Source organism: Helianthus annuus, chromosome 16, assembly GCF_002127325.2.
Source record: "Helianthus annuus cultivar XRQ/B chromosome 16, HanXRQr2.0-SUNRISE, whole genome shotgun sequence".
Taxonomy (NCBI): domain Eukaryota; kingdom Viridiplantae; phylum Streptophyta; class Magnoliopsida; order Asterales; family Asteraceae; genus Helianthus; species Helianthus annuus.
In genome coordinates, this window is record NC_035448.2 from 124,741,162 (window position 1) to 124,763,732 (window position 22,571).

At 40.9% G+C, this 22,571-nt stretch overlaps 1 protein-coding gene across 1 annotated transcript; it reads right to left on the reverse strand.

The window, feature by feature from the left end:
• Positions 1–1,359: 1,359 nt before the first annotated feature.
• On the reverse strand, positions 1,360–22,561 carry LOC110919553. Its single transcript, XM_035985498.1, has 6 exons — positions 21,815–22,561; positions 21,314–21,640; positions 20,954–21,142; positions 3,274–4,748; positions 2,397–3,142; positions 1,360–2,297 (listed from the first exon to the last, which is right to left on the reverse strand). The coding sequence occupies exons 1-6, from the start codon at positions 22,559–22,561 to the stop codon at positions 1,360–1,362; spliced, it is 4,422 nt and encodes a 1,473-aa protein (XP_035841391.1).
• Between the last annotated feature and the right edge of the window lie 10 nt (positions 22,562–22,571).

Genomic DNA, 22,571 nt, shown 5'->3' on the forward strand with positions numbered 1-22,571 from the left:
GTGAGGTTGGGTTTTTTTTCACAATTTTTTTTCAATTTTTTTTATAAAAATCGCTGGTTTTTATATATGAAAAAAAACTTTTTTTCAAAAAAAAAATTGTAGTACACATGTGTAATAATACACATGTGTAGTACACAAACACATGTGTAGTATTACACATGTGCACTACACAATTTTTTTTTTTTTGAAAATTTTTTTTATATAAAAAAACCTGCGAAAATTATTATGCAAAAAAAAAATTGGGTATGTTTTTTGGCTTTTTTAATTAGTTTTCGAGTTTTCACAATAACTAGTGGTTTTCATTTGAACCTTCCCCAATATATATATATATATATATATATATATATATATATATATATATATATATATATATATATATATATATATGTAACGGTGTAGGATCAGTTTTGACCTCTCGAGTGAGTCAATCAGAGCTAGTGCTTACTGAAAATGTGGTTTTCAGCATGATACAAAGAAAAACGCAACAGAAAGGAGTAGAAACAGAAGATTCACACTTAAAATACTTTTTCTTCACTTTATAACGCTTGTCGTACGGACAGCAATTCGACGTTGAGTTCTCGAAGACGTTACAAATGAAGACTACTACAGGGGTATATATAGGGATCCTGGTCCGCTCATGTGACATGTCCACAAAAGCGGTCCAGACAACTAAGCTGGTTCGCTTTTGCGGACACATGCCACAAAAGCGGACCTACAACATGAAATTCATAAATTTACACTTTTACCCCCTATACTATCACAAAATGACCTATCTGGACCCTATACATTAAACTAGCATTACAAAGACGCAGGCTTTAGACATTGTGCATCAACAAACTCCCCCTTGGATGAAGCCGCAGTCTTTGTCTTGAATGTAGGTCTTCAGATAGCTTTGAATTTCTCTTCCTTTGGTTTTGGCTTTCTGCTCAGAGCAACTCTGATCTTCTCATTCTTGATCTTCCTCGCCTTTTCCTCCTTTTCTTGTTCCTTCATAAACTTTCCTCTATTTTCTTCCATCTTTTGATTTTCACGTTCACGTTCACGCTTTGATTTCTTCCTCATCTTCTCTTCTAAAGACCACCACGAGGATTTCCACTTGTTTTCAGAGATGATTCCTTTCTGAATACACAGTGATACAACACGTTGGAACTGAAGAGCTTGCTCTTTATCTGCTGGAGAGAAGCGAATCTTGTGAATGAATAGACATTCAATATCTTTCGCTGAACAATTAACTAACCACATCGGGTCGTAAACATGAATATCCCTCAGCTCTCCACCAGCTCTGTATGTGATTATAGCTTCAGTCGTTCTGCAACTGTACACCCAGTCAATAAAGCCTTTATAAAAATCCTGTTCCATTTATGGCATCGGAATTGTCTTCATTGTACGTGGAGGTTTCACATTCAGAATGACTTCTACAGCTCCAGTTTCCGGATCAATTCTCTGAACACGTCTTGGACGATGAGGCTTCCACTTTCGAAACGACTTCAATTGTTCATACTTGATGTAGCCCCACATCGCGGTATCATTCTGTCTCACCTTGTACTCCAAGACCCTCACTTTTGCTAATTCATCAACGTCCCACCACGGTAGTGACATTATATCATATAAATGTGCAAAATACTGGACGCCATATTCTCTTCTAATAGCATAAGCGTTGACCTGTGGAAGAAAACCCCAACTAATAATATCGCCAAGCGAAACATTTCTATCACGTTGGAAGAACTTCAGCGGCCTCTTGAATTTTCTTTCATGAGAATCTTTAAACCATTTAGAACGATCAATTTCTTCAGCTTTCGATTGATCTTCTTTATCAGCATTAGATTGATCTTTCTGCTCAGCTTCTTTCCTCAAACATTCAAACACATTATCATTCACTGCTTCAGTCACTTTCTGACATAATTCATCTCTATTTTCAGCAGCAAAGAACTCCATTAACGTTGGAAGTTTAGAAGTATCTTCAGAAACCTCTTCATTATCCGAACACTCTTCAACCTCAACTCTATCGTAGATATCAGCATCCTCAACATAATCATACTTATAGTCTTGCTGTTTATTGATATCAAACGATTCCAAATCAGCTTCAAGATCAATTGGAATCTCGGGATTTACATCTTTTAACATTTCCCTATACACATCTAAACGTAAGAACAAAGGTTCATGATGTTCTACAATCTGAGTCTTACTCGACTCCCCCTTTCTCTCAGCTTCACCACTTTCTTCATTGACTGTGTCGTTTAGCAGATCTTCAACGACTTTTTCATTTGAAGTTTCAGTTACTCTAACACCTGAACCTCCTGCAGCGTCATCATCATCATCACCTTTAGAACTGTGACTGCTCGCAGAATAAACAAACTCATCCTCATCATCATCTTCATCATCCTCTTCATCTTCACCACCAATTAACTTAGGCGTTGGTGATTCTTCTTCGACTATACCAGGAACTGCAGATATAGGCTCAGGATTATCTATTACCATTGAAGGTACAATAGACATTACAGAACTTCCTTCCACCCCTTTACCCTTATCTTTCATCTGCCTTTCTAATTCTGCTTTACGTTCTGCACGAAGGTCTTCTAACTTCAACTCTTCATATTTCTGTTCCACTGATGTCTCTAGCATACTTTCCACAACTCTATTCAGCATGTAGAACTTATGTTCATGTAGCGCTTTAGCAGCCATAAGTTCTTTATTCTTCAACTTATAGTACTCATTTTCACTTTCTCGACGATTCTTCTCTTCTTCTAATTCAGACACTCGAACTTTCAGAACGTCGATTTCTGTCTGATCAACTTCAATTTTCAGTGTCAACACTTTGTTTTCACCCTCCAACCTCTGCACCTTACCAGCAAGAGTTTTTTCTCTATCAGCAATCTTTTTGCATTCAGCCGCCAACTTTTTATTTTCTGCTATCACATCATCAATTCTCTTTTCCAATTTCAATACTTGAGAATTGTTTGCAAAGTCGAAATCAACGTGTAGCAGATTATCTTGTGGTATCGGAAGGCCTCTACTTGAAGAACCAGGTTGTGCTTGGGTGAGTGGAGGTGTGCCAAAGAGATCTTGTGAAGAATAATATGGTTGATGTGGAGGTGGTGTTGATTGAAACAGAGGAGATGGTTGTCGTTGTGGAGTAGGCTGTCTGAGTGGTGTTAGTGTGATGGAGGAGTAGGTTATCTTGGTGATTGTTGTGGTGTTGGTTGTCTGGGAGGAGATTGATGTATTGGAGATTGTGGAGGTGTTGGTTGACGTGGAGGTGTAGAGTGTGTTTGCCTGATCTTCTGAGGGCGCTTCGACACTTTGATCTTTGGTGTAGTTCTCTTTCGACTAGTAGCTTTCTTTTTACCCTTCGGAGAAGATTGTGACACTGAAACATGCTCCGGAGAGGGTTCATAAGGTGCATCTTCTTTCTCTTCCCTCTTTCTCTTTCTAATCAACCTCTCTTGTTCTACTTCTTCTCTCATTCGTCTTTCACGTTCTTTTGCATCAATCACTTCATAATCAGACGAACTAGAAGAACTAGTAGTATCTTTATCAACGTCGTCACCTTCAACATCATCTAACTCCTTCTCTTTTTCATTTTGAACATCAGAAGTACCCGTTTCCACAACATTATCAACAAAATACGCTTCTGTTGTAAACAAATCTGTCTCAATTACAATGTTTTCAGCTCCAGTCGTCTCTTGTTCATTTTCAACATTCAACTCAGGAATTTCTTCATCAGATTCATCAACTAACATTGTTTGCTTTTTCTTCTTTTGTATCTTCTTCGGTTTTGACGAAGAACCTTCACCTTCAGCTACAGGAGTTGCAAATCTACGTCTACGCCCCGACTCCTTTACATACCACTCGTTCTTGGTTAGTTTGAAACTCTGAAGTATTTTCAACTCTACAGCATACAACGCCTCTTTCATTTCTTCTTGATTTCTCCAATTCTGATGATTTTCCGGATCAGGATCCACATAATTCGCATCTCTAAGCAATCCAAAGTTTTCAATCACTAGATCAGGCTCTGGATGATTAGGATGATACTTGACCAGATTCTTTAAAGTGTTGTTAGACATGTGAGCTTGAACAAGAAGATCACCCTTAATGTTTCTATCAATTCTAGGGTATGCACGATCAATCATCATTTGTACAAAACGCGGATATCTCCAGGTTCTAACATCCGACGTGAGATTCTCCACCATATAATGAAAAACTATGTGCGAAAAATTGTATTTCTTATTCAACACCAACGCTGTTAACATGTTCATTTGGTAATCTCTCATCTGATCGAAACTGCCCTTTGTGTGGCTCAATGAAATCAGAATACAATGGATCAAGAACTTGAAAGATTTTTGAAATTTCGACTTCAAATAGTTTCCGGTGTTCAAAGTATTTCTGTATCCTAAACGCAGCATACAACCCTTCACCATACGTTCCGAAAATCTTGTGGGGTAGTTGGCCTCATCAGGAAAATTCATAACTTCACGAACTAAGGCTTCAGTCACCAAAATTGTCTCCAACTTTCCATCCACTTCCACTACTGATGATATCACCTTGCTTTCCTCATCATACTTTGCGTTTGTCCAAAATCGACTAATATGTGATCTATACAATGGTCTTTGGTCAATCATTGCTTTCTTCACTGGAATACGATTCATATAATCCAAAATGCTGCTGAACTCTGACAATAAAGGACATTTCTCCACATCTAAATCAATAAAACTGTTGTGTACTGGATCAAATAACACGTTTGGCGATGCCTGCACAACAACAGCAGAAATCAAGACTTAGAAAAATTTTATATGTTTATTACTGACTAAAAAGCGAACCTGCATGATACATTAAAAGCGAACCAACACTTCACAACCCTATAGGCGAACCACTATAGTGACTAAAAAGCGAACCTACTTAGAAAATGCACAAAAAGCGAACCATCCCTGGCCAAATAAGCGAATCAACATTTTACTGTCTTAAAAGCGGACCTGATATGGTACACATGAGCGGTCCTGAAAGATGTCATAAGAGCGGACCTAAAATGATTCTTATAAGCGGTCCTACAGATGACTTATGAGCGGTCCTGAACTACATGACTGTAAAAGCGGTTCTACAAGGTGTACATAAGAGCGGTCCTAATGGTGAATGTCCACAAAAGCGGTCCTACTACAACACTTGTAAAAACTGCTAAAAACCTAAAATGGATTACAGAAACACAATCTACACAGAATTCCGAGACTAAGGGTGTCTTTGATTTCTACAAACCATGCCTAAATCACCCTAGATCTGAGATTGAAACTATGCATTGCCGACAACACTCATCAATCGCTCAAATCTTAGCAATTAACACACAATACTATACTCGGAATCATCAGACGACACAACTACACTATTCTATTCAATCAAACATGACAGTTAAAAGCTCAAAAAGCGATTCGATTATGCAATCATACTAACAGACATGTTTTTAACATAAAAGAACTAAGATTAAGAGAGGACTTACCTTGCCCATGATGTAATGAACTAGATTCTATCAAGAACAAGTGAAAATCGGGCTCAAACAGCAATGAATCACAATGAACACAGAGGATCGCTCGAAATCGCCTCAGAGAGATTGACGTATAAGCGGTCTGGAAATGGCAACAAAAGCGAACCCCTGTTTTATTTATATGAGGTCTGGACCGCTTATACGACATGTTCTCATAAGCGGACCGGCATGTTACTTTGACAAATAAGCGAACCGATGGTGACAAAAGAGCAAACCTGTTTCTTATTTTTCAAAAATTCATTTTTAAATCATTTTTCCAACTTTTTCGATTTCACACGCTGACCCAGTTGACCAAGTCCAAGTTAATGACCTTGGACAGCTGTTTGACCTACCAAGTCCAAGTTAATGGCCCTGGTTGATCAGTTTTATGAAGTACTCTGTCATTTGTTTTAAAATCAGTTCAAACTAATGAACTTTTCGACATTTCAAACATTTGCACATTTTATCTTTTAAACATCATACTAGATCTTTGTTTGCAATCACAGCTTACCCAACCCTCATCAGGCACTAACATAATCTGCACACGGGCTTTGAACTTCCAATCCCCAATATCAGTTGTCGAAACTAAAATGAGAAAAGAAAATCTTTTTGGGTTTAAAGCTGTACAAACTGAAATATATACACACAATGTTTTTTCGAGCGTGTTAGGGGATCATATCAGCTGCCGACAGAACACAAGCACCGTTAAGCTTATTTCATTTTAACCATTTAAACAATTCGTGTTGATTGTCGGTATATTGATCCATTTTAAATTCTTGCAAAACTTTCAATCTGTTCAGGATATGTGATTAATGTTTTAGAGACTTAAACGTTAACGTGTGTTCCCACCTCAGTATATACTCCCGTATCCGGAAGTATTCAGTCTTACAGGTGAATATACCACGGCTGATATCTGTTGGGGGTAGATGCGAAACCGTGAGAGCTCAAGTCAGAACTTCCGTTCAGCATAGAGATGACGGTTCGACTTTTCGGTGGGTCCCCTTTAGAGGATCTTTTGCATTTCAACAGCAGCGACTATCAATTTTATTGTTTCATCAGCATGCTGAGGGTGAGGCTTATGTTTCAAAGCTTTTTGCGTAAAGTATTATCCGGGGACTAGGTCAGTATTTCCATACAGCAGAAGTCCCGGGATAATACCCCAGATATCACCGAGCATAAAGACCTAGTATCTCAGAATACGGGACCTTTCAAACAGGATTTCAGGGGTTACCTATATATCCTGGAGGTGTTCCCCACGAAAACGCAAGTTAAATTTAGTTTATATCCCAAACTGATCTACTAATTCTGTAAGAACCTACCGGCACATCTTTAGCGAGACTGCTTAATTGCATTTAAACATTACATATCTTTAGCGTACTGTGCCCGTCTAGCTGATGTACTATCATTTCCCCTATATTACACAGCTCTTTTTGGCATTTTTAATGTTTTTGGATTTTTATGATTTTATCATGTTTTTGTATTTTTCTGCGAATATCTCCCCCTAAAACTAAAACATATTTTTGTGTTTTTGTTTTTAACGAAAAGCAGGAAATACAACTATACAAACAAAAATTGACAACTCGATACGGTTCAAGTCAGATCGCCGCCCAATTCGGCTTCACACTCGATAACCCTCCCAGATTGCAGATTTTTCATCCCATTTAACCTTAAAAGATAATAAAATCTCTTTTTATCAAACGGTTTCGTGTAAAAATCAGCTTTCTGATCATCGGTGCCCACATGTTCAATCCGTATTAATTTCTTTTCATGACAATCTCGAATAAAATGGTGACGGATTTCAATGTGTTTTGTTTTCGAATGGTGAATCGGATTTTTAGTAACATTTATGGCCGCTTCATTGTCCACAAATATCGGTGTATCCAAGAATTGCAGACCGAAGTCGCGCATCTGCTGTTAGATCTAGAGGATCTGCGAGCAACAGCTAGAGGCTGAGATGTACTCAGCCTCGCACGTGGAGAGCGCGACTGCAGTTTGCTTCTTGCACTGCCAGGTAACGAGCCGAGTTCCAAAGAACTGGCATCCAGCAGTGGTGGACTTTGCATTCTGCTTACAGCTACCAAAATCTGAATCAGCGAAACTGTCACACCCCCAAAATCCACCTGCGGAGTATCACCGCTTGGGAGCGTGACTGACCAGGATCAAGCCACCAATCATATTGAACATGTAATTAATATTAAGTAAAATAAATGTAAACCATCCATCCAATACGATAGGTGTTCAAAACATAACCATAGTTTCAAAGTGTAGCGGAAGCATAGTAAATAATCCAACAATAGTTAATAGTTTTAAATGTCATAATAGTTCAACATAGAAACCACGATCCTTGTCCACAACGACCCGCTTCTCCAGTGCAAGCTCCAAGTACCTAACGATCTGCAAGGCATGTAACAGAATGATCAACAAACTAGTTGAGCGAGTTCACAGTAAGTAAGTGCGTAACAGTAAGTAACGGGTGGCTCTACTGGGCCAATAGTAAGTTATACAGGTGGGGGCTTCCCATGTTATGTGACCACTAGACTATTCGTATCAACTACTCGTATCATCCCTGTTCTTCATCCGAGAACAGTAGCGCGTATGGGGTGTGCGTAGGTTTTACGCACGTATCCTTCACAACCGAGGATAGAAGTAAGTAATGCGTACACGTAGGTTTTACGTGCGTGCCTGACATCCGAGGCAGTAATTGGCATATGACCACGTAGGTGTTATCCTAACCTACGGAACCGTCCTGACATCCGAGGACCATGGTAGGTGATAGTCTAGGAAAAGCATATATACGTTCTTAGTCAATGGTAACCTTTATCCCATTCCCACGACCCGGGAATCCCATGCCTTAGTAGGAGTGTGAACTCACCTTGGTTTGCTCGGTATGCTAGGTTATGCACTCACAAGTAATTAATCAAGTCCTATTGTATGCACGTATAACAAATCAGTTCATGTTCGAAATGATACGCTAGTAATCTAATATCACATAGTGCTTGATAGCCAATATCATGTATCAATCATGTATCACGTAACAGTTAACCCATTCATACAATTCACGTAATTCATATGAACATTTACAGGATCATGCACCTCTCAAAAACTCAGGCAAGTATGGGGGGGGCCTCCCTGTTCAAAACTCGGATGGTACATGTAATCATCATACAACCTCAGACATATAATCAACATATAAATTCGGGCATGGTTGATCATGTTTTAAACTTGGTCCAATATATATTCATTAAACTCGGTCCAACATAGGGTCATTAAACTCGGTCCACTATCTAACCATTAAACTCGGACCAAGTGTATTTATCAAACTCGGACAAGCATTCCAAGTGATTAAAGTCGGACAATATCAAACATTATATCCGGACCAAAAAGGATCCATTAAACTCGGACCATAAGCAATACATATACTCGGACCAACATTTAAAACAATTATGCTCGGACCATTATAATACATATACTCGGATATTAAGTTAAACTCGGGGGAGGGTCTCCTTCATTAAACTCGGACAAGGGAGCTCCTTGTCCACAAACTCGGACCATTAGGTCTTTAAACAAAGTCGGACACCTAAGGGGGTTTAAACTCGGACCTAGGGTGTGTGTTCATTAAATTCGGACCAAGCATATCAAGATTAAACTCGGTCAAACATGTAAACCTTAAAATCGGACAAACACTTAAAGTCGGACCATGTGAGTTTACTTAAACTCGGTCCATTCATTCATCAAATAAACTCAGGCAGAATTTCATAAACGCTCGGACTAACATATCAGATCAACCTCAGACAAATCAAATGGCAATTGGAACAGTTACACTTTCACATTCAACAGTTACGTTCTTATTGTTCATATGATCTAGGACCCTAATTCATGTATACAGAGTGTAGGTTTCATGAGCAGTCAATTAACGATTACAAAAATCATTCGGTGAACAATCTCATTGCTAATCATTCATCATATCATAATAATCAACCTCAATTGAAAACACAGAACCATCATATGATAAACTAGGGTTTACAAGAAATACAAGAATCAATGATTAATAACAATCAAACAATCATAAGAAATGCTTAAACAATTACCTTGATTCGATTCTAGATGGATTGGTAATCAACTTGATGCAAAATCCAAGAATAATAAGAAGATGGTTGTAGAGAGGATTAGAGGAGATGAAAGTACGTGTTTTGGTTTCTTGTGATGATTAGAGAATGATTAGGGAATGGAATTAGGGTTATTAGTTGTTAAAGTTTCACTATCAACCCTAAGCACCCTTAAGTAATATTTATTACAGTTTCAACACCACATTCCATTATTTGACAAATCCCTCACAAGTAGCACATAACCATGCATAATCACACAATACCATTCGTTGTATCAAAACGTATATCATTCCATAGCAAATAATTGTGCAAATAATCAATTAATAACACAAGAACGTGCAATAAATGCAAAATAGAAATCTTAGAAATTCGAGTTGTCACATTATCCCCAACTTAAAAGAAATTTCGTCCCGAAATTTGGTACGCACTCACTGAGGAAGCTAGGTAAGTTACATCGTTCACTGGTTTTCCTGGGGTGTCACATCATCCCCCCGTTGATTTGGAATTTCGTCCCGAAATTCAGTAGTAGTAGCTTCAGCCTCAGTAGTGGATGTATTGGTTTCGAATAACTGGGGGTACTTTTCTTTCATTTGATCTTCGCGTTCCCAGGTATACTCTGGACCACGCTGGGAGTTCCAACGAACTCGAACAAGAGGGATTCTCTTGTGTTTGAGGACCTTAACATCCCGGTCCGTGATTTCAATTGGTTCCTCGACGAACTGCAACCGCTCGTCGATAGTGAGTTCCTTAAAAGGAATGATGAGGGTTTCATCTGATAAGCACTTCTTTAAGTTCGACACATGAAAGACATTGTGAACTGCTCCGAGTTCAGCTGGTAAGTTCAACCTGTAGGCTACTTTGCCAATCTTTTCTAAGATTTCGAATGGTCCGACGTACCGCGGATTCAGTTTGCCCCTTTTGCCAAAACGTACCACACCCTTCCAGGGTGAGACTTTCAATAATACCCGGTCCCCGACCTGAAATTCCACAGGCTTTCTACGCTTGTCCGCGTAGGCTTTCTGACGGTCGCGTGCTGCCGCCATGCGTTGTCGTATCTGTGCTATCTTTTCTGTGGCGTCCACTACAATCTCTGGACCCGTAATTTGACTATCCCCCACCTCTGCCCAACAGAGAGGTGACCGGCATTTACGTCCGTACAATGCCTCGAATGGAGCGGCTTGAATGCTGGTATGGTAACTGTTATTGTACGAAAACTCCACCAATGGGAGGTGTTTTTCCCAGCCGTTGCCGAAATCGATAACGCATGCCCTAAGCATGTCTTCAAGTGTTTGAATCGTTCGCTCAGACTGCCCATCCGTCTGAGGATGATATGCTGTGCTCATGTCTAATCGTGAGCCGAAGGATTTATGCATTGCTTGCCATAGCTCGGACGTGAATCGTGCATCGCGATCCGAAATAATAGAGGTGGGCACTCCGTGCCTCGAAACAACTTCCTTAAGATAGACGTCTGCGAGAGTGGAGAACTTGTCCGTTTCCTTAATCGGCAGGAAGTGTGCAGACTTGGTGAGTCGATCAACTATGACCCATATTGTATCGTTCCCACGCTGAGATCTAGGTAAGCCTGTAACAAAATCCATGGAAATTTCTTCCCATTTCCATTGCGGTATCTTAGGCTGCTGAATTAGACCAGCTGGTTTCTGATATTCAACCTTGACTCTCGCACAGGTCAAGCACTTGCCAACATAGGTGGCGATGTGGGCTTTCATACTTGGCCACCAGTATGTTGTTTTGATATCGTGGTACATTTTATCCGACCCTGGATGTACCGAATAGCGAGACTTGTGAGCTTCATCCATCACAAGTTCGCGTAGACCGCCATAAAGTGGGACCCAAATACGCCCCGTTACATAGTAGGCGCCGTCTGCCTTCTGTTCCATTTGTTGTCGTGAGCCGCGTAGGGCTTCAGCCTTGACGTTTTCGGGCTTCAGTGCTTCTATCTGAGCAGCTCGGATCTGTGCAGGAAGACTGGACTGAATAGTAAGCTGTAGTGCTCGCACGCGCTTAGGTAGAGTGTCTTTCCGACTGAGGGCGTCGGCCACAACATTGGCCTTGCCTGGATGATACTTGATGGCGCATTCGTAGTCGTTCAGTAGTTCAACCCATCTCCGTTGACGCATATTCAAATCCTTTTGCTTAAGGATATGCTCGAGACTCCTGTGATCGGTGTAAATTGTGCACTTGGTACCGTACAGGTAGTGTCGCCATATCTTAAGCGCGAAAACAACAGCTCCCAGCTCTAAGTCGTGCGTCGTGTAGTTCCGTTCATGAACCTTGAGTTGACGAGAGGCGTAGGCAATAACTTTATCCCGCTGCATCAATACACAACCAAGCCCCTGTATCGATGCGTCACAGTAAACCACGAAGTCATCTGTGCCCTCTGGCAATGAGAGAATAGGTGCGCTGCAAAGCCTATCCTTTAAGTACTGAAAAGCAGTTTCCTGCGTATTACCCCATCTGTAAACGACACCTTTCTGTGTTAGCATAGTAAGCGGCTGCGCGATCTTGGAGAAGTCTTTGATAAACCGCCTGTAGTACCCTGCCAAACCCAAAAATTGGCGTATTTCTGTTGGTGTACGCGGTGCTGGCCAATCCCTGATCGAATCTACCTTGGATGGATCGACATGAATCCCATCCTTGTTCACCACATGGCCTAAGAAATGGACTTCACGAAGCCAGAAGTCGCATTTTGAAAACTTTGCGTACAGTTGCTCCTTTCGAAGAAGTTCCAAGATAAGACGTAAGTGCTGCTCGTGTTCTTCCTGACTCTTTGAGTAGATTAGAATGTCGTCTATGAAGACAATAACGAACTTGTCAAGATAAGGTTTGCACACCCTGTTCATAAGATCCATGAAGACTGCAGGCGCGTTCGTAAGCCCGAATGGCATGACCAGAAACTCGTAATGACCGTAGCGAGTTCTGAAAGCGGTTTTGGAGACGTCCTCATCCCGGACTCTCAGCTGATGATAACCTGACCTCAAGTCTATCTTGGAGTAATAACACGACCCTTGCAACTGATCGAATAAGTCATCTATGCGCGGAAGAGGATAACGGTTCTTCACCGTCACCTTATTGAGTTCACGGTAGTCGATGCACATTCTAAACGTACCGTCTTTCTTCTTTACAAATAACACTGGAGCTCCCCAAGGCGAAGAGCTTGGACGAATAAATCCCTTTTCCAAGAGCTCTTGCAGTTGCTTCGACAGTTCTTTCAGTTCGGTTGGAGCTAAACGATACGGTGCACGAGCTATAGGTGCTGCTCCAGGAGCCAACTCAACCTGAAACTCGACTTGACGATGAGGCGGTAAACCGGGTAAATCTTCAGGAAACACTTGAGGAAAATCACGCACAACTGGTATATCCTCCAGCTTCTTTACCTTTGCTGATGCGTCAGTGACAAGTGCCAGAATGGCAGTATGTCCCTTTCGTAAACATTTCTGCGCCTTTAAGAAAGAGATGATGCCAACCACAGCACCACTCTTGTCACCTTGAACTTCGAGGGGTTCTTGACTGGAGCGAGGAATACGAATAACTTTTTCTTTGCATAAGATCTCCGCGTGATGTTGGGATAACCAATCCATACCGATGACGACGTCGAAACTACCCAAAACTATGGGTATAAGATCAATTGAGAAAGTCTGACCCGCTAGAACAATACTACAACCCTTGACTACATGAGCGGCTTCTACACTTTTACCATTGGCTAGTTCTACGACGTGTTTGGTGTCTAGGGGTGTTGGTGTACGTTTTAACAATTTACTCATTTTCAAGGACATATAACTTGTATCAGCACCCGAATCAAATAAGACAGTAACGTAAATATCGTCGAGAAGGAACTTACCCATAACCACATTGGGATCATTCACTGCATCTCCCCGACCTAGCACAAAAGCACGACCCCGAGCTTCGTTGCCATTGTTGTTGTTGTTTCCCCCGTTATTGTTGTTATTGTTCCCGTTGCCCTGATTGTTGTTGTTGTTGTTCTGGTTCCTGTTTAGCTGAGGGCAGTGTCTCTTGATGTGACCTTCAGCACCACAATTATAGCACCCCTTGTTGCCCTGTTGCTGATTCTGCTGTGCCGGTGGCTGCTGCTGATTCTGATTCGCAGGACGAGGGCTTCTACAGTCTTTGGCCTCGTGACCCATCTTGAGGCATCTTTGACAACGGCCCCTGTTACACTGGCCGCTGTGGTGCCTGTTGCAGTTGTTACACTTTGGGAGGTTTCCGCGATATCCACCCTGCCTGTGGCTACCTGACGACTACTGGTTAGGGCTTTGATAGTTGCCAGTCTTTCGCTGCTGATTCTGGGACTGAACCGAAACTGATGCTTTGCTTGAATCCCCCTCCCATTTCCTCTTGTTGTCATTGAGGGTAACGGGAGTAGCTGAAGGAGTGACTGTAGCAGTAGCGCTGACGCGCTTAGGCAGTTTATTCTGATCCACTGCCTGATCGGTGATGCGATGAGCGAGACGCTGGATTTCCTGGATGTTGTCGAGGTTAGCCGAGGTAACGTAGCTCTGTATTTCTGGTGCCAAACCTTTGAGATATAACTCAATACGCTTGTATGGAGGGTCCACCATAGTTGGACATAACACAGCCAACTCATTTGATCTCTTGGTGTAAGCTTCGATTTCCGAACCAACCATTTTCAGGTTATACAACTCGTCTTCCAACTTGTGAATGTCTTCTCTAGTGCAGTATTCCCTCTTAATCAGTTCTTTGAAATCATTCCAGGGTGTGGCGTTAGCAGCTGCCAACCCTAAGATCTGCACTTGTGCGTTCCACCAAGTGAGCGCAATCCCTTCAAGTGTGCCAGTGGCGAACTTCACCCTGCGAGCCTCAGGGCATTCACACATCTCGAAAACTGACTCGAGCTTTTCAAACCAGTGGAGGAGTCCAACTGCTCCCTCCGTGCCACTGAACGTGTTAGGATGACAATCCATGAAATTCTTGAAGGTGCACACAGGTTGTTGCTGAGCGGGTTGACCTATTGTGTACGAATAGGGCAAAGTTAAATACGAGCGTTAATGTAGGATCTAAAGACCCTAGTATGAGTCTATACTGCAGGATATACTACCTGCTTGAGCGGCTGCAACTGCCGCAGCAATGAGAGCCTCTAGCTGGGCTTGAGTCATGTTAATTCGTGCGGCCATTGATCTTCACATCAAAGACAACATAAGTGAGAAAAGTTCGCGAATAGTGCGATGACAGAAGAGTGTAAGCACGTAAGTGTTCTCAAGCAATAACAAGTAGTGAGCAAAGTAATGTAAGCATACTACGAGCAAAGTTCTATGCAGTTCTAGCAAGCAGGTAACAAACATAAACCTTATTACCTAGGATGTCGAGTCTTGCACGTGGAGCGAAGCGTCGTTGTGGATCGTTGAGAGCACTGTTCTGGTTATAGTCTGGTTTTAATAAAAACGTTTTTCCATATTAAAACCAAGTTCTCTATAACCAATGGCTCTGATACCAATCTGTCACACCCCCAAAATCCACCTGCGGAGTATCACCGCTTGGGAGCGTGACTGACCAGGATCAAGCCACCAATCATATTGAACATGTAATTAATATTAAGTAAAATAAATGTAAACCATCCATCCAATACGATAGGTGTTCAAAACATAACCATAGTTTCAAAGTGTAGCGGAAGCATAGTAAATAATCCAACAATAGTTAATAGTTTTAAATGTCATAATAGTTCAACATAGAAACCACGATCCTTGTCCACAACGACCCGCTTCTCCAGTGCAAGCTCCAAGTACCTAACGATCTGCAAGGCATGTAACAGAATGATCAACAAACTAGTTGAGCGAGTTCACAGTAAGTAAGTGCGTAACAGTAAGTAACGGGTGGCTCTACTGGGCCAATAGTAAGTTATACAGGTGGGGGCTTCCCATGTTATGTGACCACTAGACTATTCGTATCAACTACTCGTATCATCCCTGTTCTTCATCCGAGAACAGTAGCGCGTATGGGGTGTGCGTAGGTTTTACGCACGTATCCTTCACAACCGAGGATAGAAGTAAGTAATGCGTACACGTAGGTTTTACGTGTGTGCCTGACATCCGAGGCAGTAATTGGCATATGACCACGTAGGTGTTATCCTAACCTACGGAACCGTCCTGACATCCGAGGACCATGGTAGGTGATAGTCTAGGAAAAGCATATATACGTTCTTAGTCAATGGTAACCTTTATCCCATTCCCACGACCCGGGAATCCCATGCCTTAGTAGGAGTGTGAACTCACCTTGGTTTGCTCGGTATGCTAGGTTATGCACTCACAAGTAATTAATCAAGTCCTATTGTATGCACGTATAACAAATCAGTTCATGTTCGAAATGATACGCTAGTAATCTAATATCACATAGTGCTTGATAGCCAATATCATGTATCAATCATGTATCACGTAACAGTTAACCCATTCATACAATTCACGTAATTCATATGAACATTTACAGGATCATGCACCTCTCAAAAACTCAGGCAAGTATGGGGGGGGGGGGGCCTCCCTGTTCAAAACTCGGATGGTACATGTAATCATCATACAACCTCAGACATATAATCAACATATAAATTCGGGCATGGTTGATCATGTTTTAAACTTGGTCCAATATATATTCATTAAACTCGGTCCAACATAGGGTCATTAAACTCGGTCCACTATCTAACCATTAAACTCGGACCAAGTGTATTTATCAAACTCGGACAAGCATTCCAAGTGATTAAAGTCGGACAATATCAAACATTATATCCGGACCAAAAAGGATCCATTAAACTCGGACCATAAGCAATACATATACTCGGACCAACATTTAAAACAATTATGCTCGGACCATTATAATACATATACTCGGACATTAAGTTAAACTCGGGGGAGGGTCTCCTTCATTAAACTCGGACAAGGGAGCTCCTTGTCCACAAACTCGGACCATTAGGTCTTTAAACAAAGTCGGACACCTAAGGGGGTTTAAACTCGGACCTAGGGTGTGTGTTCATTAAATTCGGACCAAGCATATCAAGATTAAACTCGGTCAAACATGTAAACATTAAACTCGGACAAACACTTAAAGTCGGACCATGTGAGTTTACTTAAACTCGGTCCATTCATTCATCAAATAAACTCAGGCAGAATTTCATAAACGCTCGGACTAACATATCAGATCAACCTCAGACAAATCAAATGGCAATTGGAACAGTTACACTTTCACATTCAACAGTTACGTTCTTATTGTTCATATGATCTAGGACCCTAATTCATGTATACAGAGTGTAGGTTTCATGAGCAGTCAATTAACGATTACAAAAATCATTCGGTGAACAATCTCATTGCTAATCATTCATCATATCATAATAATCAACCTCAATTGAAAACACAGAACCATCATATGATAAACTAGGGTTTACAAGAAATACAAGAATCAATGATTAATAACAATCAAACAATCATAAGAAATGCTTAAACAATTACCTTGATTCGATTCTAGATGGATTGGTAATCAACTTGATGCAAAATCCAAGAATAATAAGAAGATGGTTGTAGAGAGGATTAGAGGAGATGAAAGTACGTGTTTTGGTTTCTTGTGATGATTAGAGAATGATTAGGGAATGGAATTAGGGTTATTAGTTGTTAAAGTTTCACTATCAACCCTAAGCACCCTTAAGTAATATTTATTACAGTTTCAACACCACATTCCATTATTTGACAAATCCCTCACAAGTAGCACATAACCATGCATAATCACACAATACCATTCGTTGTATCAAAACGTATATCATTCCATAGCAAATAATTGTGCAAATAATCAATTAATAACACAAGAACGTGCAATAAATGCAAAATAGAAATCTTAGAAATTCGAGTTGTCACAGAAACCGGATAAGGTAAAATCACCCGAACGAGGGTACCACAAGCCGATGCTTGGGCAACCCTTCAAATACCGTAAGATGCGTTTGACGATCGTCAGGTGTGATTGCTTCGGATTCGACTGATATCGTGCACACAGACATGTCGGGTACATGATGTCGGGACGGGAAGCTGTGAGATACATTAAAGACCCAATGATCGATCGGTATAACGTTTCATCCATCTTCACTCCCTGTTCATCCGGACAAATATCGTGGTTCTGTGCGAGGGGGGTTGATGCAGGACTGCAATCTGTCATATCAAACTTATCGAGCACGTCCTTTACATACTTTGATTGGTGAATGAAGATTCTGTCGGGCATTTGTTCTACTTGCAACCCGAGGAAGAACTTCATCTCCCCCATTGAACTCATTTCAAATTTCTTCTTCATTACTCTCTCAAACTCTTTACACAAATCGTCGTTGGTGGAACCAAAAATAATGTCATCAACATAGATCTACACGATCAGCAAGTGGCCTGCTTCTTCTTTTATGAACAAGGTGCTGTCTACTGTTCCTCTTGTGAACCCGTTGTCCAGCAAGTAGGTCGAGAGAGTCTCGTACCAGGCTCTCGGGGCCTGGTGTAGACCGTATAATGCTTTATCCAGTAAGTACACCTTATCTTTGTTTAGTGGATCTGCAAACCCCGGTGGTTGCCCCACGTAAACTTCTTCTCGAATCTTGCCATACAGAAATGCAGATTTAACATCGAGTTGATAGACTTTGAAATCTTTCCAGGATGCAAAGGCAAGAAAGATACGAATAGCTTCAAGCCTTGCGACCGGCGCGTAAACCTCTTCATAGTCTATACCTTCCTGTTGACTGAAGCCTTGAACCACTAGACGTGCTTTGTTCCTCACCACGACTCCTCTATCGTCACGTTTACATTTAAACACCCATTTTGTCTTTATCAACTTCTGATTCTTCGGCAGATCGACCAGTCTCCAGACACCCAGTTTCTCAAATTGTTGCAGCTCTTCCTGCATTGCATTAACCCAGCTGTTTTCGGTCAACGCTTCTTTGTAAGTCCTGGGCTCTATCTGCGAAATAAAACATTTGAATGAGACTTCTTTCTGCATATCAGCAATATCTGAATAAAAACATGTAAAAGCTTGGTCTATCTGATTTCTTGTTTTGACACCACTCTGTAAATCGCCGATAATTTGTTCTGAAGGATGGTAAGACAGTGTCCGTGGCATCACACTATCAGGCACCACAACTTCCGATTCCAGATTTGATATGTCAAGATCAACGATTTGATCAACAGCCTCCTCTGATGTCTCATTTGGTTCTTCGTCAAAGGTAGGAGCGGGTTCCTCCTCTGAGTCGTCAGAAACATCAAATGATGGAGCTGGTTCCTCTGGTACCTCTGGCAGTATATGAACTGTTCCACTCGGTCCTGCTTCATCATCGTGAGTACCCACGGTGGGCGTAGGAACATCTAGCGGTCTAGATTCCGGCTCTTGCAACTGACTTTGCTGATACAAGTACATGAGAGCAAGTTCCTCCTCACTCGGCTCGGACGGCAGATGAAACGATTCCCAGAGTTTGTCGTAGTCAAATAGGAATCTTTGTCCGGGAAGTTGTTGCGACGGCGTGTGCTTTTGACAATCCACATGATGGACCTGAATCACCTTCCCCAGACACGGTACAAACACCCTTTTTAACGGGCTGGCATAACCTACGAAAAATCCTTCATTCGCTTTTGCTCCGAATTTACCATCAGCATCTATGAAAGTACACGGAGAGCCAAAAGGTTCCAAGAACTCAAGATTTGGCTTATAGCGATGTAGCAGCTCGAAACAAGTCTTTTTATGTTTCTTCACTGTCAGGACTCTATTCAATGTATAGCAAGCTGCTGACACTGCTTCACTCCAGAAGAAAATCGGAAGCTTTGAATCTGCCAACATAGTACGCGCGGTCTCGATCAGGGTTCTATTCTTTCGTTCAGCCACACCGTTTTGCTGCGGTGTGTACGGCGCACTGAATTCATGTAGTATCCCCTTCTCGTTACAGAACTCGTACATTTTGTTATTCTTGAACTCCGTTCCGTTATCACTCCGAATTCTTCTGATCGGCAGCTTGTACACTGTTTCCATCTTTTTGAATAAAACCATCAAAGCATCGAATGTTTCATCCTTCTTTTCTAAACAAACAACCCATGAAAACCTTGTGTAATCATCCGTAACCACCAAACAATAAGAATCTCCACTAATGCTTTTGACGTTAACCGGCCCAAAGAGATCCATATGCAATCTCTCGAGAGGTAACCGGATAGTGTTGAGCATCTTTAGCGGATGAGACTTCCGTACCTGTTTACCTTTCTTACAAGCAACACAATCGTCAGGTAAATGAAAATTCTTAACATTCACACCTTCTACTAAATCGTTGTGTACAAGAAAATTCATTTTACGAACGTGTATATGACCCATTTTTCTGTGCCACATAATTGACTCTTTCTCAGTTGCTTTAGATTTTGTCACAAAACATTGTTTTTGAGGAGTTGTTGGTGTTGCAGTGCTCATATCTAAAATGTAAAGATCATTAACCCTAGGAGCACGCAACAGCACTAACTCATCAGGGACTTTAAACCCTGGTTTTAAAACCAAACATTCTGTTTTTGTAAAATGTACGCTAAAATCTTTGTCGCAAATTTGTGAAATACTTAACAAATTGTTCGTCAATTCAACAATATAATTCACTTTGTCAAAAGATATGATGTCGTTTGTGAGCTTTCCCTGACCAACAATCCTGCCACCTTGGTTACCAGCAAATCCAACGTAGCTTCCATTAATTGATTTGACATCATATAATAGAGCTAAGGATCCCGTCATATCCCTCGACGCTCCGCTGTCCATTATCCACCTGGATAGCACAGACTTGGGCAGCTCCTGCAATCAGCACACAAACACATCAGTTAAACAATGATGCCCCTGACTTTTTAGCTTCTGACACTGTACCAAAAACTACATTGCATTTCTCACTTGTTTTTGCAAAGTTAAATGTGACATTTGACTCAATTTCCTTTTTATCTTGTTTCACTTTGTTATGAAGTTTGGGAAATTCCGACAAAAACTGATCAATTTCAGACTCAAACACAACAACATCATCTTTCACAAAATGTGACTCATTTTTCAACACACTTTCCATCTTTTTGATCTCACCAGATGGTTTAGATTTCGCGACCCATGACTGATTTTCAAAAGTTTTTGCTTTAGGGTAAAATTTCGAAGTCTTGGGAGATTTAGAAGACTTGCCAAACTCAAAAATCGATTTTGGCTTATCCTCCGGCTTCAATTTTTCACCCCGTTTAAGAATTCGGATCGGTGAAACCAACACTTGTTTATCTCTTGCAACTACCGGTGATTTTGATCGAGGTTTTTGAATGATTTGTTTTGAAACATTTTTGTTTTCAACCTTAGGTTTTTCAACCTTCTGTTTATTAACAGCTTTTACCACAACCGGTTTTTCAATCACTTTCTTACACTGCTTCGCCACATGGCCAACTTCATTGCAGCGATAACACACACGCTTATCATATTCTACAAAAGTGGTTGTGACAGTTTCCACTTTTAGCTTTTGCGCTGCATTGAAGTCGTTCATGGCCTTTTGACTAAAGATATAATCTTTTTCAATTTCAGTGCTAGGACCAGCGACAAACACATCATCCATCCTATCTTTTGGCTTGACCAACTTCTTAGTCATTTTCTTCTCAAAACCAAGACCTTTATTCTTTAACTGAACTTTCTTATTTTGGTTTTTACCCACCCCCTCTACCTTTTCTGGACTAGTAGGACGTGACGAACCAACTGACTTATTCAGTTTTGAAAAGAAATCATTTTTCTTTAACTCATTTACGCTCAGCTCAATCAGCTTAAACATTTTCTGAACATTCTCAAATTTAACATTCTGAATCGGAAACTCGGTGTTGGAGTAAAGTTTGTCAGATCCAACCATAGTGTAAACCACCATAATTGAATCATCATCCGCACTTTTATCCGTTTTTGTCAAATAACGATCTAAAAAGTTTCCGTCCTCCTCAGAATCACTACCGGACTCCACTGATTTTGCCTTCTCAGATTTCTCACTATCCTCGTCCAACACCTGATCAATAACATTTTTGATTACCTGGGATTCGTTGTCAGTGTCAGACGCAGTGAAAGTGATATCAATGTTATCAGGTAAATCATTCTCAAGTGTTTTTAATTTGATGTTTAATGCAGCTTCCACCCCATCTGGATATTTCTGTGTATAATGATTCCACATTGGGGGTGGAACACTGTTGTAGACAGGTGAAGCATGTGGATGTTGTGGCACTATTTGTTCTAACACATACGATGATGCCACATAACTCGTCAATTTCTGATCAATTCTATCATTTTCAATTTTAGTCAACTCAAGCTCTTTTCTCAAAGATGCGATCGTATCTAAATGAAAGTTGACTTCTCGTTGTTTATCAAATAAAGTTGATTGTGCCAACTTTGTTGCTTTATCATTTTCAAGACTCTCTTTTTGGATCATTTTTATTGACCTAGACAATGTGTCGTAAGCCTCTTTTACTTGCTCTAAGTCAAACTTCACCAAATCTGTATGTTGTTTTAATTCCTGATACTTGGTGTCTTTTTCAAGACACCCCGTCCATGGTTGTGAACAACTTAGACACGCTGTATCGGGGATTGAAACTTTTTCAACTATAATCTCATCCTCACAAACAATTTTACCAACAAGATTTGACTCCAACTCAGACGACTTGACCACGTTGACCTCTATTACTCCAGTTTCCTCTCCTAGACCTGACATCTTATCAACTGACTCCTGGAAATCTGTGTCTACCTCTTTCAACTTGCTCATCAATGCTTTATCTGCAATCTCCTTTAGAGCTTCTTCAGTCATCACTTTGGAAACGTCGATCACCTCCTCAACTGCTTCTTTCTCAGCTTCAAATCTCGGACACGTTCCGGTTCTTGGCTCTTCAAAATAATCTGCAAAAGAATCAAAGACGTTAGGAGGCAAAATAGATTTCATTGTATAAACA